Source organism: Tachysurus vachellii, chromosome 16 (assembly GCF_030014155.1).
Source record: "Tachysurus vachellii isolate PV-2020 chromosome 16, HZAU_Pvac_v1, whole genome shotgun sequence".
Taxonomy (NCBI): Eukaryota; Metazoa; Chordata; class Actinopteri; order Siluriformes; family Bagridae; genus Tachysurus; species Tachysurus vachellii.
The window spans coordinates 21,480,683-21,498,182 of NC_083475.1; the positions used below are offsets into that span (position 1 = coordinate 21,480,683).

The 17,500-nt window shown below is 38.5% G+C and overlaps 2 protein-coding genes across 2 annotated transcripts in view; one reads left to right on the top strand and one right to left on the bottom strand.

The window, feature by feature from the left end:
- Positions 1-11,100, top strand: part of cd36 (CD36 molecule (thrombospondin receptor)) — a 12,549-nt gene extending 1,449 nt beyond the window's left edge. The window contains exons 2-12 of the mRNA XM_060889008.1: positions 1,470-1,630; positions 4,639-4,783; positions 5,138-5,284; positions 6,055-6,146; positions 7,089-7,138; positions 7,273-7,342; positions 8,169-8,353; positions 8,858-8,976; positions 9,539-9,612; positions 9,767-9,821; positions 10,078-11,100. Of these exons, the coding sequence (XP_060744991.1) occupies positions 1,470-1,630; positions 4,639-4,783; positions 5,138-5,284; positions 6,055-6,146; positions 7,089-7,138; positions 7,273-7,342; positions 8,169-8,353; positions 8,858-8,976; positions 9,539-9,612; positions 9,767-9,821; positions 10,078-10,254 (1,275 nt within the window). The 3' untranslated portion in view covers positions 10,255-11,100. The remainder of the gene's footprint in view (positions 1-1,469; positions 1,631-4,638; positions 4,784-5,137; positions 5,285-6,054; positions 6,147-7,088; positions 7,139-7,272; positions 7,343-8,168; positions 8,354-8,857; positions 8,977-9,538; positions 9,613-9,766; positions 9,822-10,077) is intronic.
- A 1,076-nt stretch (positions 11,101-12,176) lies between these two features.
- The window catches only part of sema3c (sema domain, immunoglobulin domain (Ig), short basic domain, secreted, (semaphorin) 3C), a 51,813-nt gene continuing 46,489 nt past the window's right edge, over positions 12,177-17,500 (bottom strand). Inside the window, exons 17-18 of the mRNA XM_060889007.1 lie at positions 17,482-17,500; positions 12,177-17,280 (exon numbers count right to left, since the gene is read on the bottom strand). The exon at positions 17,482-17,500 is cut by the window's right edge and continues 112 nt beyond it. Coding sequence (XP_060744990.1) covers positions 16,906-17,280; positions 17,482-17,500 — 394 coding nt within the window. The 3' untranslated portion in view covers positions 12,177-16,905. The remainder of the gene's footprint in view (positions 17,281-17,481) is intronic.

The window sequence follows — 17,500 nt, forward strand, 5'->3', positions numbered from 1 at the left end:
CAGAAAAAAATTGGGTTTGTTTGTTTGTTTTGTACAGTTATTTTTTAAATGACATCAGCATGGTACTTCATTCTGATTGGTAAGATTGAGTATGTTATCGTTTCTAGACATGTTTAGTGTATGCTGTGTACTGTATATTGAACAGTGATGTAAAGACTCTCAAGTGTCAGAGCTTCAGAAAAATCCGAGATAAAGCTGTAACATCTTCAGGACAGACGATTGTACGCTAGTTTACGGTTTCTTGTTAACACGACAAGCTTTTTTCCATTCCATTCTTTGTTGAAATGACATCAGCGCTAAATCATACATACAATTTTCCAGCGACTCTGTGTTCTTCCATTTCTATTAAATATTAGCTAAAAGTTAAAGGTGGAACTGTAGGTAAAATCATGCTAGCTAAAATTAAACAAACAACTCGTGTTTTCTGCTGAAACGAATCCTGAGGTAAAGTTAAATTATTTGTTCTGATGCAAAATTAAAGAAGAAAGTTTTCTGATATTGAGGATTCTGATTATGAGCTGCGTGTCTATCAGTAATTCCTCTAATCTACAGGAATATTGCCCTGAACTGTAGATATTATTATACAACACTTATCAGTACATATCTATTTATTACATTACTGCTAAGAGTGACATAGGCATTCTTTGTACCTGAGAGATTGTGTGTGTTTAAAAAAACGTGCTGTATAAGTTTTAAAGCAGGGGTTTGCAATATTTAGTCATGTTCCTAGATCAGTGTTAAATCATGTTAAAGCTCAAGTCTCTGACTCAGAACATTGAAATGTTAGCAGTGTTTTGAATTGATTTTTTCCAGGCTGTTTCCTTTGTTTGACGTTCTTCTCAGGGAGTTTTTCCTTACCACTGTTTCCTCTGGCTTGCTTATTAGAGATGAAGATAAATTAAATTTTTTATTATATCCATTATAATTAAACAATTATACAAACTATACAAATATTTTCTGAAATTTAAAGCTGTTTTGTGGTAATGTCCAGTGTTAAACGTGCTACACAAATACAATTGAATTGAACTGAATGTTTAAATATATTTTTAAATTAGATCATTATAAATTTTTTCTTTTTTTTTATTTATAAATTTATATAATGTTTTGAAAATTGTAGAACCCAGAACCAGTAGAAATACTAGAAATACTATAAAGGTAGTAAAGTTTAAAATCAAATCATTTTTATAACTGAATTACGTGCAACCATAACTGTTAATTAACGCTACCAGCTAGGTACTGATGTGGCTACGATCTGTTCCACGCTTTCATCATTTTTCATCTTTACTCATTAGCGTGAATGCTAAGAAGTGGGTCTCTATCAAACTCTGGCATTTGGGACACAGCCCAGAATCACAGTTGGTTTAAACACTTGGTCTGACATACATGATTCAGCTCATCGGATTCTGTTTTATCTCACAAAAAAAAACAAAAAAACAAGCTGAAGCTATGTTAACGTTGTGCTTTTACAGGAAGCCGTATTGGAGGAAGGAACCACGGCGTATGAGAACTGGATCTCTGCCGGCGCCCCGGTGTACAGGCAGTTCTGGTTGTTTGACGTGCAAAATCCAGACGATGTGTTGAAGAATGGCAGCATTCCTCAGCTCCGGGAGAAAGGACCATACACGTACAGGTGAGGCTGGAGCTCAGTGGGGTGCAGTCACTAAAACCTTTCATCAACATACTGCTTATGTTACACTCTAACGCTGCATGAGAGCAGGATCCGACTTCGGTTCCACACGCCTCAGAGAATCGTCCTTCAGATGTCTGTACTGAACAGAAGGAGAGAACAAAAACTCATCCAACGTCAGTCTGATGCAAGCGAAAGCAAATGTTCCCCATCACCCACCCCTACCTCCCTCTCCCTCCCCAGTCTCAGCCCTGTTACAGTCTGGATTCTGATTGGTCAGAAGCTGTTAATTAACTTTCTTTCAATTAGTTCAGCTCTAAATCACAGGTTGATATTAATGCGCTCGTTCTTTATAACACATCACATAGTAACAGTTCATTCCCAGGCAAGCGGAAATCTTATGCTGTGTTTATTGAACACTGCCGGAAGGAGTCTCCAGTGTCAGAGCTTTCTAACAGTCAGAAGTAAAACTGTAACTTTTCACTTTGTTTCTCAGAAACATGACTCAGGAACCTGCTTTACTCTAACTAACCTTCCTAGCAATGTTCCTGATCATTTTGCCTGCATATAAGAAATAGCATTTACACACTAGCTAGAGGAACCAGAATTAGCCAAAAAAAAAGGTTAGAAAACACAATGTTTTCTTTAATATTTAGGTAAATGTTAATGTTTGTGATACTTTTGTCTCATTTCTACTATGACAGTTCCTTTATAATGTTTGTATATAAGAATTCATAGCTTCATGCTAGCTAAGTAAATCCAACTATATTTGTATATCCAACTATATCCAACTCCAGTATTATGTATTTTCTTAATAATTCTAGTAATTTACCAACAAATCTGAGGTAAATGTTGATATTCCTATTATGTTTATCTGATTTATATTATTGCTGTGCCTTTACATTGTATATATATATATATATATATATATATATATATATATATATATATATATATATATATATATATATAAAGAATTAACACCTACATGCTAACTAAAATCAAGATTTTACCCACACATTGTCCTTTACAGCATCAGTGTCAAAGTTAAAAAATTAACGGAGCTAGATAAATACAAATAAACCACCTTATGCGGAATCTCCAAAACCGTTATTTTTTAGGAAATTAAAAAAACTCCGTACCTTATCTGCAGTACACAGGGTTTAGTCCGCGTTACAGTGGATTGTCTTGCGCTAAATTCCTGTCCTCAGACGAGCACCAGAACTAGCGGGGGTCAAGATTTTTTTTTCTTTGAGCCCAGTGTTTTGAAGACATTTACCTCAGAAGACGTGTTGATTCGTTGCGACTCTTCTTGAGGAGAAATATGCCGTGAAGCTCTCACACGGAGTGAGGAAGAGGTGGACAGTTGAAGTGTCCAATGGAGTTATGAGATTTGCGCTGAAGCTATTTTCAAGACTTTAGATTGGTTAATAACTTGTAAAAATAACAGACCCACGTGGGGACTGACCAATAGCATCGATATGTGAAAAAATATGAAATTGACAAAATTTGGACATACGAGGTTTCCGCCCGACAGCGACGCTATCTGAGGTAAATGTTAACATTTTAGATTGTTTTATCTCATCTCTACTGTCATGTGCCTATAAATTGGTTGTATATAAAAATGAACAGCTACGTGCTGAACAAAACTTTAGTCCTATTATGTATTTTCTTAATAATTTTTTTACACATGTTGATTTTCCTGATCATTTTGTCTGATTTCTACGTTGTACTCTGTGTATAAAAGGATGAACAGCTACATGCTAGCTAGATAAATCATTATTTTAACAAAACCTAGTTTTTTTATTAAACAAAGTTTTTAATCCATAGTGAGATAAATGAAAACATTGAACCACACAGAATGTTTTATAAGTAATTTAATAATCTATACACATCTGAGGAAATTGAACGTTAGAGCTTTAGCATTGACTGCTACAACACGCTAACACTGGAGACTCCTCACATAAATGTTCCTGATCAGTTGATGAGTTTTATCAAATACTTTCTCTTTATTACATTCGTAATAAAACGATGGAACACCCTGTGCTGCCTTTCCACTCAGACACATAATACAGAATAAAGTTATTGTTTAACAGCTGCGCTAATCTGATCTGATTATGGTTTATTATCATCCTCACTCGGTTCAAAAGTCTCAGTCAGATTTCAGCTGATTTTATTTTCCATAGTTATCAAACATCAAGAGCGTCTCTTTGCACAAGTCTGTGAAAGTGTGTTCTAATTAATCGAGAGCAAAACAAGCAATAAGTGGAACACACAGAAGAGTGTAATAACTGTGTGCATAAAATGTTCAATAAAGTCTAATGAAATCTTTTACCAATTCTTTAATTAATTTATTTTTATATTTTTCACTAAAAAAACTGTAATGTATAATGAACTCTATTTATATATTATATTTAATTCTATGTAATGTATTACATTTTATGTAACTATTTCTATATAATTTTGTTATTTCATTTATTGATGTATTTATTATGTTTCCTGATTCTTATTTTTATGTTTTTATGTAAATATGATTCTCTTACCGTAGACAGCAGCTGTTTAGCACTACAGTATATTTCAGTATGTAAAATGAAGTTGATTTAAATTAAAATAAAGCTGGTTAAAGTTAGCTGAGCTCCTGCTAAATGTTGCTAATATTTATATAGTTTTTATATAAATTCATATATATTAAAATACATCTTTAATGTTGCAACTGTATCACCAGACTATTGTATTTAGCTGACTAGCATGCTAATCCAAAATTAACTACTACGCAGTTTTGTTACTTTGGTTTGTAAAAAAAAACTTTAGTTTAGTCTTAAATGTAGACCTACAGAATCTAGAAAGTCCTTTCAAGCAGCTCAGGAGGAGGTGAGCATCATATCCCATAGCATTGATTGAATAAAACACTGTACACCCCATAATATACATATAAAATATAGATGATGTGTTGATTATGATCTGAATTACGACTGAAGCTCTTTAGTTGTGTGTGTTCCTGCGTTCTTCAGGACGAGGTACATCCCCAAAGAGAACGTGACGTTCTACCAGAACCACAGTGTGTCCTTCCTGCTGCCGTTAGGAGCTATCTTTGAGCCGAGCATGTCTGTAGGAGCAGAGGAGGACATGGTGACCTCACTGAACATCGCTGTGGCTGTGGGTTACCATCCCTACTAAATACACACACACGCATTTTATATATACAAGTGTGTGTGTGTGTGTGTGTGTGAGAGAGAGAGATATTCTAACCAGTTTTTAATAGCATTCATGATCTTTAGATGCTTTAGATGACTAGATGAACAATTTGAGGGAAATCAGACTGAATTTTATTTATTTATGTTCGTGTGCATTAGTGCCTGTGAATATTAATCAACAGGAATTGCTGAAAAACTCATTCTGCCATTTAGGAGCTTGTCTTATTTGTATAGCTAGAAAAAAAATAAATGCTCAGGACACAGCAAGGAACACGGCACAGGATTAAAACCCTGATGAGTTTTTTTTTCCTTTCAGGGTGTCTACAGTATGGTGGGTCACGTGTTGGCTAACATCATGATCCAGGCGTCCAAGTCGTCTCTGTTCCACACCAGAACGGTGAAGGAGCTGTTATGGGGCTACAATGACACTATGATGAAGACACAACTGGGAGTTTTTTACCCGGTAGGAGATTTACTGTATACTGGAGAATAAAACAAATAATAATAATCTGCAAAGTTAAACAAGGTTAATTAGTTTGATTTATAGTGTTTTATTCCTCTCACTCCATAGTGATTAACAATAGAATTAGATTTTTATTTATTAGAGAATATGTAATACTTTTTGTTTTCGTTTAGAGTTACTTTTCAAGTTGGAATCTGTCCTCACTTTATAGCAGCTATAAACGGTTGTTCCTTTTCTCTGAGTGAGTCCCTGTGAACGAGCTGTTGCTATGGCAACAATAGGGCATAAATATAATCCTGTTACATGCAGCTGCGCTACAGTCAGAGCCGCCATTATTGTCAGCGACGCAGGGGTAAAAACAGACCCAAATGCAGGATAGCGTAAAATAAACTGGAGTCATTAAATAAAAACACAAAACAGGGACACAGACTAGAGACAAGACGACAGATTAAGACAAACGACGACAGATGACAACAACAAGGATTCCGCGCTGCCATAGGCAACGCAGCACGGCTAAATAGACATGACAATAAAGCACACGAGGAACAGGTGTGCAGAGGCGGGGAGGACAAGACGAGGGCGGGGCAGACACATGACACAGAACATAAACAAGCACGTGGCCAAAGTCCGGGCTGGATCCTGGCAGTTATAGACAATTATAAAGAATTATAGAGTCTGATAACGAGACAGATGTGTGTGTGTGTGTGTGTGTGTGTGTGTGTGTGTGTGTGTGTGTGTGTGTGTGTGTGTTTGTGTGTGTGTTTGATCAGTATAACGGAACCTACGATGGCCCCTACAACGTCTTCACAGGAAAAGATGACGTCAGCAAAGTTTCCACCATTGACTCCTGGAACAACATGCAGTGAGTCTGTCTTTTCACACACACTCACACACACACACCACACACACACACACACACTCATACACACACACACACACTCACACATACACACCACACACACACACACACACACACACACACACATACACACTCACACACACTCATACACACACTCACACACTCACAAACACACACACACACACAGACACACACACTCTCACACATACACACTCACACACTCTCTCACACACACACTCACAGACACCACACACTCTCTCTCACACACACACACACACACACACACACACACATGATCCCATTTCTGACCCACAGAGGTTGAAGTATTTATCAGGACTACCAGTAACCACCATGGTTTATGGGGACTCACTTTTTGTTTTTCACTCTTCCTATTTAAGTGAAGATCCATCTACTAAAATACACAAAACCAAACAATCAGACGCATTCATCCAGGTCAATGTCTCACAAACACACACACCCTGCAGAGAGAAGCACACTTTTATGGAAAACAAACGTGCACACAGACACATGGCAAAATTTTATTTTTTTATCTATTAATCATACATGTCACACACACACAGACACACAGCAGACACAAACACACACACACACACACATTGACACACACACACTGTCTTACAGACATACACAGACACAAACACACACATACACACACACACACACACACACACACACACACACACATGGACAGACAGAAAGATAAAAAGACAGACAGATGGACAGACAGACAGATGGAGATGTTTGGTTTGTCTCCTTGCATACTGATGTAGAGCTCAGAACTGGGTGGACTGTTGTCATGGTGATGGCAGCAGTGACACACGCAGAGAAAGAGAACAAGTAATAAAATAAACAGCAGTTTCAAAATGAGGATGTGACTGTGTGTGTGTGTGTGTGTGTGTGTGTGTGTGTGTGTGTGTGTTTTAGGACTCTCTCCTACTGGAACAATAACTACTGTGATATGATCAACGGCACAGGTGAGCTTTTACTCATCACACCCACGGCTGTGTCCCAAACGTACGTCAGGGCTCTGGTTACAGATACAAGACTGACCTGTGTGTGTGTGTGTGTGTGTGTGTGTGTGTGTGTGTGTGTGTGTGTGTGTGTGTAGACGGCTCGTCGTTCTCTCCATTCCTGGACAAGAACACGCTGCTGTACTTCTTCTCCTCAGATATCTGCAGGTTTGTTTCATTCATCAGTAATCACACCTGTTTCACAGCACGTTAGCTTTCGTTTGTTACTTCGTGTTTGTTTACTGTGGTAAAGTTTTTTGTTTAATGGGTTAACTTACATTTTTTAGCATAGCTTCTGCTGTATCTGTTTTCATTCGCTGTTGTTTGCTTGTTCTCTGGTTTCTCTATGTTACCTTTTGTTGATTAGACAAAATTTTGTTTGCTAGAAGCCTTTTCTTATTGGTTCGCTTCAGATTGCTAGGTTAGCTTTAATTAACTGAGTAAGCGTTTGTTTGTTTTTGTTTTCTAGTTTTTGTTTGAACTCAGTTAATTTATACTTGCTAGTTTGCATGCTAGGTTAGCTTTCTGTGCTAGTTTGGGTTTGTTCATTAGGTTAGCTTTCTTTGCTAGTTTGGGTTTGTTCACTAGGTTAGCTATCTTTAGTTCATGTAGCTAATATCACTTGCTAGTGTGTGTTATTTGCTAAGTAAGTTAGCTTTTTGCTTACTAGGTTTTTGGTTGCTAGTTTGTTTGTAGTTGCGAGTTTCTAGTTTAAGATTTTTCACTACGCTTGTTTTAGCTAGCTAATTTCTGTTGTTTCAGCTCAGCAGTCCGTTCAGTGTTTATCCTGGTTTCAGAATGTAAACATCTCATAACAGAGTTCACTGCTTTGTGTCCTAACGCAGAAACTCTGAGGTTTGATTATGAAGTTCCACTTTATGAGATTATATATGTATTTAATCTCAGGCTTCACCACGTCAGCCTTTAAACACACTTTATGCTTCAACGATTCTTACTTCAGTTCACCTCGTTCCTTTTCCTGTCTGTGTCTCAGGTCCGTCTCGGCCGAGTTCGAGGGCAGTGTGGATCTGAAAGGCATCACTGTGTATCGTTACATGCTGCCGTCCAACACCTTTGCCGCTCCCTCGGACAATCCAGACAATCGGTGCTACTGCATCACTAACGAGACCACCAGGAACTGCACCATGGCCGGTGTGCTCGACATCAGAGGGTGTAAAGGTGTGTGTTCCACAGGCAAAGCAGGACAACAGCAAAAACCTGGGAAAAAACTAGTCATGTACTGAAACTGTGAGAAACAAACAAACAAATAAATAAAAGCTCTGAATAATAAATACTTTGATAATTGGCTGATATGAAGCTTCTTTGAGTCTCACAGAAGACCCAGGCATCAATTCTAGCTTAGTGGTCACTTGCTAATCTGCATTTTCTAGCTAAGATTTAGAGTTTGTGTTAACTGTTTGCGTGTATGTGTGTGTGTTTTATATTTGTTTGATCATCAGGTTTTGCTTTTTTTTTGTAGGTAATCTTTTGTTTATTCACTGCTTTAGCTTTCATTTTCTATGTTGTTGTTTCTTACTAGGTTTCCTTTAAAAAGCAGATGAAACAGACAATGATCAACTGCCTGAATTCGCCTCCAGGCTCCAGACCTTAACTCTGTGAATTTTTAATTTTCCTGTGGTGTGTGTGTGTGTGTGTGTGTGTGTGTGTGTGTGTGTTTTTCAGGTGCTCCTGTGCTCATTTCTCTCCCTCATTTCCTCCATGGCAGTAAAGAGCTGCTGGAACTTGTTGATGGTTTAAACCCGAACCCTGAGGAACACTCCACCTACCTGGACGTCGAACCGGTAAAGTTCCTGCTAGAACATTAAACAGGGCAGAAGGCAGCCTCACACCCTGCCCAGGGTATTAGAGCAAAATGTCAGGACTTCAGATGCGTTGAACTGTAGCTTGTGTTTGTTTTTGTTTATTAGTTTAGTTACCGCTGGCTAGTCTGTGTTTGGTTGTGAGGTTTGTTTTTGCTTTTGAGTTTGTTTGTTTGTTTGTTTGTTTGCTTGTTTGTTAATTTGCATTTGGTTGCTAGTTTAGTTTTTGCTTGCTAGTTTGGGTTTGTTTGTGAGGTTAATTTTTGCTTGTGTTCTGTCTGGGTGAGCTTTTATTCTGTAGAGTAACTTCCACTTGCTAGCTTGTGTTTCTTTTCTAGATTAATTTTTACCTGCTAGTTGATTCTCACTTTCTGGTTTCATCTATAAGATCAGTTTTGGTTGTTAGCTTCCGTTTGCCTGCTTGTTAGCTCACACACATTTCTGAGTGTTCAATGTAATGCAGTGTGTTATAGATAACAGTCACGGTGCCTTTGGTTACAAGTATAACCGTGTACAGTTTGTAGTGAACTGTTGTGTGTCTCAGATGACCGGCTTCACACTGAGGTTCGCCAAGCGCCTTCAGATCAACATGATGTACGGCCCGTCAAAGGACATCAAGTACGTTTCAGAACATAATCATGAAAAACATTTACTGTTGAGCTACAAAATGTGTGTAGTGTTCAACTAAACATGTAGAGTTCTAAAAAGTGTGTGTAGTGTTCTTCAGGACACACATAGTTTTCCACATGACCTCACTGTCTTTCTGTCTCAGGATCCTTAATAAAGTGAAGGAGAACACCATCTTTCCCATCGTGTGGTTAAATGAGGTCAGTGACCATCAGAAGATCTGTTGGTCTGTCTGACTGTTGTCTTGTCTGTCTGTCTGTCTGACTGTTTGCATGTATGTCTATGTTTCTTGTCTGTCTGTCTGTCTATCTGTCTGTCTTTATGTTGTCTGTATCTGTATTGTATTGGTTTTATCTGTATTTTCTATATGTTCTCTGTATTTTTAAAACTGTCTGTTTGATATCCCACCATCTGTAAGCATCTGTGTGCGTCTGTGTGTGTGTGTGTGTGTCTCAGACGGCGGCGCTCGATGATGAAACAGCGGCCATGATTAAGGCGGAGCTCTTCTCCCGCATAGACACCCTGGAGACGGTGCAGATCGTTCTGATTTCGGTTGGCGCAGTGATGCTGGTGCTGAGTGTGATCGGAGTGTGTGTGGAGAAGCGCAGGAGTCGTTTATCATACGTTGGGTGAAGTGTAACGAGTTTACACACCAATCATTCTGATCAGGAAAGATCAGGATTGTAGCAAACGCTCCAGCTCAGGAAACTACACAGTGATGAAGTACGAAACTAAAACGACAAACACAACTACACTATACAACTACACCACTATGGGGCGCCAAAGGGGCAGGACAAACTTTAAGGAAAACTTGTACGTTAATGCCACACACATTCAAACTTTCTTTCTTTAAACACTTTACATTTTAACGCTTTTATTTAAACATCTATAAAATAAAATGTCAAAATTTCCCCAGATTTAGAGAATCAGCTGCGACACGTTTCATGTGTGAAGTATTTCGTTTTGCACAGGAGCTAACAGGCTAACGGCTAACATAGTTTAATAGCAGGCAGGTTAGTGTTAATCAATCAGAATCACTTTCTTCCTGAGCACATAGTAGTGATTTAGTTGATAGTAAAACATTTGATTTCTGTATTTAATTCTGTTCTTTTATCACTAGACATTAATTTAAATTGTGTTACTGAGACAGACATCTTCTGAGGCGAGCGCGTGATGATTTTAACCCTGCACAATTAGCATGATGCTAAACTGGTGGCTGTGAATTTTACCTTTCAGCTTCAGTGCAAAATAAAAGCAGTGAAATTTTGTAATCAATGTTTCCTTTAATGCTGTATTTTTATAGTATTTTGTTTATGGCACTCATTCAGAATTGTAACGAATAAATTCTGTTCAGAACAAATATTATAAAAATAAGTTTTATTCCAGTTTGAATCCAATAAACGGAAGAATGTAAAAAAAAAAAAAAGTTTGATCACCAGTGAGTGTTTGTATTAATGCTAATAAAACACCTCGTAACTATTTATTTATTTCTTTAATTTTTTATTTTTATTCTATTGTATAACATTTATGTAATATGATTTTATTTCGTACATCATGGTGCACAAGCTTCGGTTTATTTCTCCTGAAGCGCCACTGCCACCTAGTGAACGTGTTTAAAACACCAACAAAAAACTCTTCTGGTGGAAGAGAAACAAAAAACTGTTATGGAGAGATGTTTGGTGTGCGCTAGCTTTCTAAGCGTCCTACGTGATGTTTTATATACGAGCGAGTCAGGTGTTAAGAGATGAACCACCAGCACCAGTTTCTGCCATTTCCTCCCACTATAACCAGTAGGATTGTACTGTGTGTACCATTGGTTGAAACCATTTTTGGGGTCGTGGGTAAAGTAAAAAGTAGGTGTGTTTGAGTGTGTATGAGATGGAGTGTGTGCAGATGCTTGTGTAGTTGTGTGTTCTTCTATCACACCGAGACTACAGCGTTACGCCGAAAGGTGAGAATGAGTTCCTCAGACATTCTTCATGACAGTGGACACAGTGTGAAGATGGATTGGTCCATGAGGATGTTGTCCATCAAAAGTCTGGTGATTTCTGCTCCGTGACTAAGTCGACGCTGAGGCTCTTCCCCAGCAGACCACTGCATCATATTCAACACTCAACCTGATTGATCTCCAGCATCTTGTTGTTTACACTGAAAGATCTGAGCTTTCAGAAAATCCTCATCTTGTACACAGTCTCAGTGTCGCTCCTCCAGTCTGACACCCAAGAACTTCTTCACCTCATCACCTTTGATGGTCTCGTTATTCTAGAACCCAGAATAATTGGTTTGGCCGATTGGTCTCCAGATGTCTCCTGCTCATCTCTAACACACTCCACCACCAAAGACCATGGTGGTGGAGTGAGTCATTATTAAGCGATATGTTAGACATAACAGCTTCAGTGTGAAGACAGAGATTATGATGGAGATTTTCTGCTGAAAATGAATCATGTTGATGAATAACGTCCATCCGCAATCCAGACGGATTAAACAGATTATCTTTATTAATAACATTATTACTTTATTATTGTCCAGTAAAACGAGAGAAAAACACAATGCTGTCGTTGTACTGACTGTTTAATGTAAATACTCAAGCTGATAACATTAATAAATAGAAATACACAACATTTGTGACATCGCTGGAATAAGAAAGAAAACCTGGACAATCAAAGCACTTTTCATCAACAGAAATATTAATTAATTAATTTATTGAGGTGTAACAAAGAATCCTCTGCAGAATCGCAGATTGTGTCAGAGAGAGAGAGAGAGAAAGAAAATGAGAGAGAGAGAGAGATAGAGAGAGAAACAGAGAGAGAGTTAGAGAAAGAGAAAGAGAGAGAGAGACATAGAGAGAGAGACAGTGAGAGTGAGAGAGAAAGACAGTGAGACAGAAATAGAGAGACAGACAGAGAGAGACAGAGAGAGACAGAGAGAGACGGTGAAAGATAGAGAGAGTGAGAGAGAGAGACAGAGAGACAGTGAGAGAGAGCGACAGAGAGAGATGGTGAGAGAGAGACAGAGAGAGAGAGACGGTGAGAGAGCGACAGAGAGAGATGGTGAGACGGTGAGAGAGACAGAGAGAGAGAGAGAGAGAGAGAGAGAGAGAGAGAGAAGGCTGTAAGTGAGTTGGACTGGGCTCAGGACAGCAGTTTAACCCTTTCAGCTCACTTTAACCACCTTCTCCATGTGGGGTCACATGACCTCCTGCTTTTATCTGCAAACCTAAACATTACTGGTCATGTGACCAACAGCTTCATCTAAACACTGATCAATATATTATAGTATTACATCCACCTGTCTGTCTGTCTGTCTGTCTGTCTGTCTGTCTGTCTGTCTGTGGGTCTGTTAGTATGTCTGCCTGTCCGTCCATCTGTCTGTCTGTGTCCACCTCTCTATCTGTCTGTCTGTCTGTCTGTGGGTTTGCTTGTCTGTCTGTCTTTCCCTGAGTCAATCTGTCTGTCTGATAATGTGTCTGTATGACCATCTCTCTTTCTGTTTATTTCTATCTATCTATCTATCTATCTATCTATCTATCTATCTATCTATCTATCTATCTATCTGTCTATCTATCTATCTATCTATCTATCTATCTATCTATCTATCTATCTATCTATCTATCTCTGCATCTATCTGTCTATCCGTCTGTCTGTCTGTCTGTCTTTAGCCAATACTCTGTATTGTGTACCTGTGTGTCTGTCTGCATCTCCATCTCTCTTTCTGTTCCTCTAGCGCTCTCTAAATCTGTTTATCAATCTATTTACCTAACTTTCTGTCTATCTGGCTTTGTCTTTTTTTTGTCTTCCTGTTTATCTGACTTTCTGTCTGTCTGCTAACCTATCTATCTATCTGTCTGTCCATTCGTCCGTCTATCTATCTATCTATCTATCTATCTATCTATCTATCTATAGTTTATCTTTTTGGCTGTCTGTTAAAGCATCCATCTGTCAGTCTACTTGACCTTTGACCTATAATACTGTCTGGTTGGATAATAAACAAATACAACAAACTGAAAAGAACAATAATAATAATAATGAGTGTAAAATCTCTCGGTGTTCAGACAGAGACAGAAGCTCACAGCAGCAGATGTTGTACTGAACAGATCAGTCAGGATGTCAATTGAATTCCTTTCATAAAATAAAAAAAATTGAAATCAAATTAAAATTTTAATCTAAATTCATCAATCGTATTGAAAATAGAAGGTATCGATTTTCAAAAACTGTCACATTAAACCCGTCTCCTGAGTCCGGCTGAGTTCGAACGAAAGTGACGTATTTAACACCATGCGCATGTTCAGTTTACAAAACAACAACAACAGTTTACAAAACAACAACAACAACAACAACAACAGCGCTTTAAATAAATCTGTACACCTCACTGACACTGTCAACTATAAAGGACACACACACACACACACACACACACACACACACACACACACACACACACACACACACACACACACACACATACACACACCTTTTGGAATAACAGCATGTGTGAAGCAGGGGCGGAGCTTAAATATCTTAATCAGCCAATGATTATATGACATCACTGCTAGCATTGATTTTACTGTGATTAGCGTACATTCTGATATTACTTAGCAACATAAATTTTTTCTAGCTAACATTAGCTATGCTAGCCAGCTCTTTGTTTAGACTAGCTGACATTAACGTCATTGCTCTAGCTGTAGTTTGTTAGCAAGTTCTGTGGTGGCGACGTGCTTTGTGATTGGCTGGTGGAGGTTAGCATGTGTTGTATTGTTAGCATGGGCAAGTCCTAATGAGTGGCATGGGGGAGCAGGCTGCATAATTAGGGAGCATTTCTGTAACATACTAATATTGTTTTATTTTATTACACTAAATTGTTGATGCTAAAACATGTGAGCGTGTTCGCTTAGCTGGAGCACCTCAGCCCCTCCCCCTCCTCCTGATAAAATATAAGGCAAGTAAAATAATATTTGCCTCATTGATCGCTCTCTGTTTTTTTCCTAACATCTGTTCCACAGCTGGATGTATGTTGGTCTCTCCAGAACATTTTTATCTCAGATCCATAAACTCTTAAATCATCGGCGTGGAATTTCCATTTCACACGTTTACAAGCAGCGAGTGGTTCGTTCCACTCTGCTAACGCTAGCTCCTGTTTGTGTGTGTGTGTGTGTGTGTTATTGTGATCATCGCACATTAGCCATCATTTTGCGAGTGTAAATCAGAGGAAACTTCTGTTAGCCTTCACTCTTCAGTGTATGAGAGATGGAAGATTAAACTCTGACAAAAGTTTGGGGAAAAAAATCAATCAGGTTCTGGTAATTGAGCCAGTTACAGTGGCACATAATATGAGAACCAATCAGGTAGCTAATATGCAAATGTGAGGGTTACTTTATCACAATTTGGGTGAAAGGTGCAAATGATTATACATGATAGTGTTAAAAATGATCAGGCGCCATGTCACAAAATACAAGAACAAATCAGGTTGTAATATGCAAATGAGCCAATCAGGTTTGCGTATGCAAGTATGCAAATAATTGAATCACTTTGTAGTATGCAAATATGAGGGTTTCTTTATCAGAATGCAAATGATTGTGCTTACATGTCACGAAATATAGGAACCAATCAGATTCTAGTATGCAAATGAAGGCGTTACTGTGCTACAGAATATGAAAACCAATCAGGTTAAAATGCTACCCTTTTAACTCTAGTGTAACAAGTTGTATATTTATATATGGTTGTTATATTTTGTTGGTGTGTGTGTGTTTGTGTATGTGAAAAACTATTTAAGCTAATTTTTGTGACTATAAAATTCTACATTTGACTGTAACTCGTTTTACTGTCAGACACTGAAGTGGGTTTAACTTTTTACTCAGAGTTTTAATAAACGTGACTTATGTTTGTTTATTTACAATGAAAATGTGTGTGTGTGAGTGTGTGTGTGTGTGTGTGTGTCTGAGTGGTTGTGTGTGTGAGTGTGTGTGAGTGTGAGTGTGTGTGTCTGAGTGGTTGTGTGTGTGAGTGTGTCTGTGTGTGTGTGTGTGTGCGTGTGTGCCTGTGTGTGAGTGTGTGTGTGTGTGTGTGTCTCACAGTTATCTGGTCAGTGGAACATCATGCAGGTTTAAATCTCCTGTACAGAGACCCTGCAGTGAAGCACATCAGGTCTGTATCAGTGAAGAAGTTTATAGTTCTGCATTTTTTCCTTCAATTTTTTTTTCTTTTTTGAAAAACACACAAGTCATAAAATCTCCTCTAAAGGTTTCTGCTCGTCCTCTGCATTCCACTCGTCTGTCTGTCCATTTGTCCGTCTCTCCTCCGTTAGGTTTTATTTGGAAAACACGTTTCCCTTCAGTCCTCGATTTTCACTTCTGAAGCTCCACGAGGACGAAGCTCAAGTTCGTTCACGTAGTTCATCCTGTGATTGATGTCACCATGGTTACGTCACGTGCACTAGCTAGGCTACTAAACACGACAGTTTAACTAGATTGCTAACCAAACTAGCTTCTCATCTGAATAACATAATTACAGTTAGCATCATGTTAACTTGTCGACTATCGAGGTTTTAATTACAAAATGTAATAATTAACCAACAAATGACTAGCGAACATCCTACCAAACTTGATTATTGACTTAACATTAACTAGCATGCTAGTTTGGTCTTGAATTGCAGAATAAAATTACAATAGTCTGCTAACAAATTATCCCTAATATAGTTTATTGCTAGCAAACTTGGATTTGATTAGCTTTAAAATATCTTCTCTAATAACTAGCAAACTTTAGCTAATTTCTTAATTTTGGTCAGGCAATAAATCAGCCAGAAATTGTTTACTTAATGCTAAGGTACTCATTAACATAAAGTAAAAAACTAGACAAATAAATTTATTGGAAGAATAAAACATTGTACTCAACAATAAGCTAGCATAAAGAACAGATTATTGTACCAACGCTAGAGCCAATCATGTGGAATATGCAAATAAGTGTCTTCTAGTATGCAAATGATATTGTTGCTACGTATGTAGATAGTTATCTCGACAACGTGTTTAAAAAGCTGGCTAGCTTAGCGAATATTGCTAAACTATTATATGCTGTAATTAAAACCCGTATTTTTGCTCGATTTAGCTAGCGTCTTAGCATCAGGTGGCTACTGATTAGCAAAATGCTGTATTTATGGTGCTGTGTATCTTCAGCTAATGTTGCTGAATTGTTATAAATATGAAGTGTAAAAATACTTAAAAACAGTGAGTTTGTGTTTGGCTGATTAAAATCGACCTAAGCTCCACCCTCGTTGGCCCAGGACCTCTGTCTTCTACTCAGCGTGTCGGTGGTTCCTACGGTTGTGGCTCTTGCGGGTCTCTAGCAGAGGTTTGAGTTTCCCCAGGTCTCCTCGTGGTTTTGTTTGGAAGCTCTGCAGCTGCTGTCGTTCTTTGCAGTACTGCTGCATGGCCAGTGTCTCAGACGGACCCAGGGCAGAAGCCAGCGCTTTGGGTTTCCACGACGATGAACGCTTGTCACTGAACGCGCTCAATAGCGCCTCACTCAGCACATGGAGCCGGATTTTGGCGAGTGTCCGCTTGAAGCCGTTCTCAGTGGCTACACAGTAATACAGACCCTGATCAGAGAGCTGCACCGAGCGGATCAGGAGACCGTGTTCTGTCGCTACGACACGCTCGCTCATCTTCACCTGCAAAACACACCAACACACACACACCAACACACACACACCAACACACACACAATACAATAATGAATCATTAGTCAGCTTACAGATCTGACAACAAGCAGTCGTATGTGTGTGTGTGTGTGTGTGTGTATGCGTGTCTGTGTGAGTGTGTGTGTGTGTGTGTGTGTGAGTGTGTGTGTGTGTGTGTGTGTGTGTGCTGACCTCTTTCCTGCGGTCATTT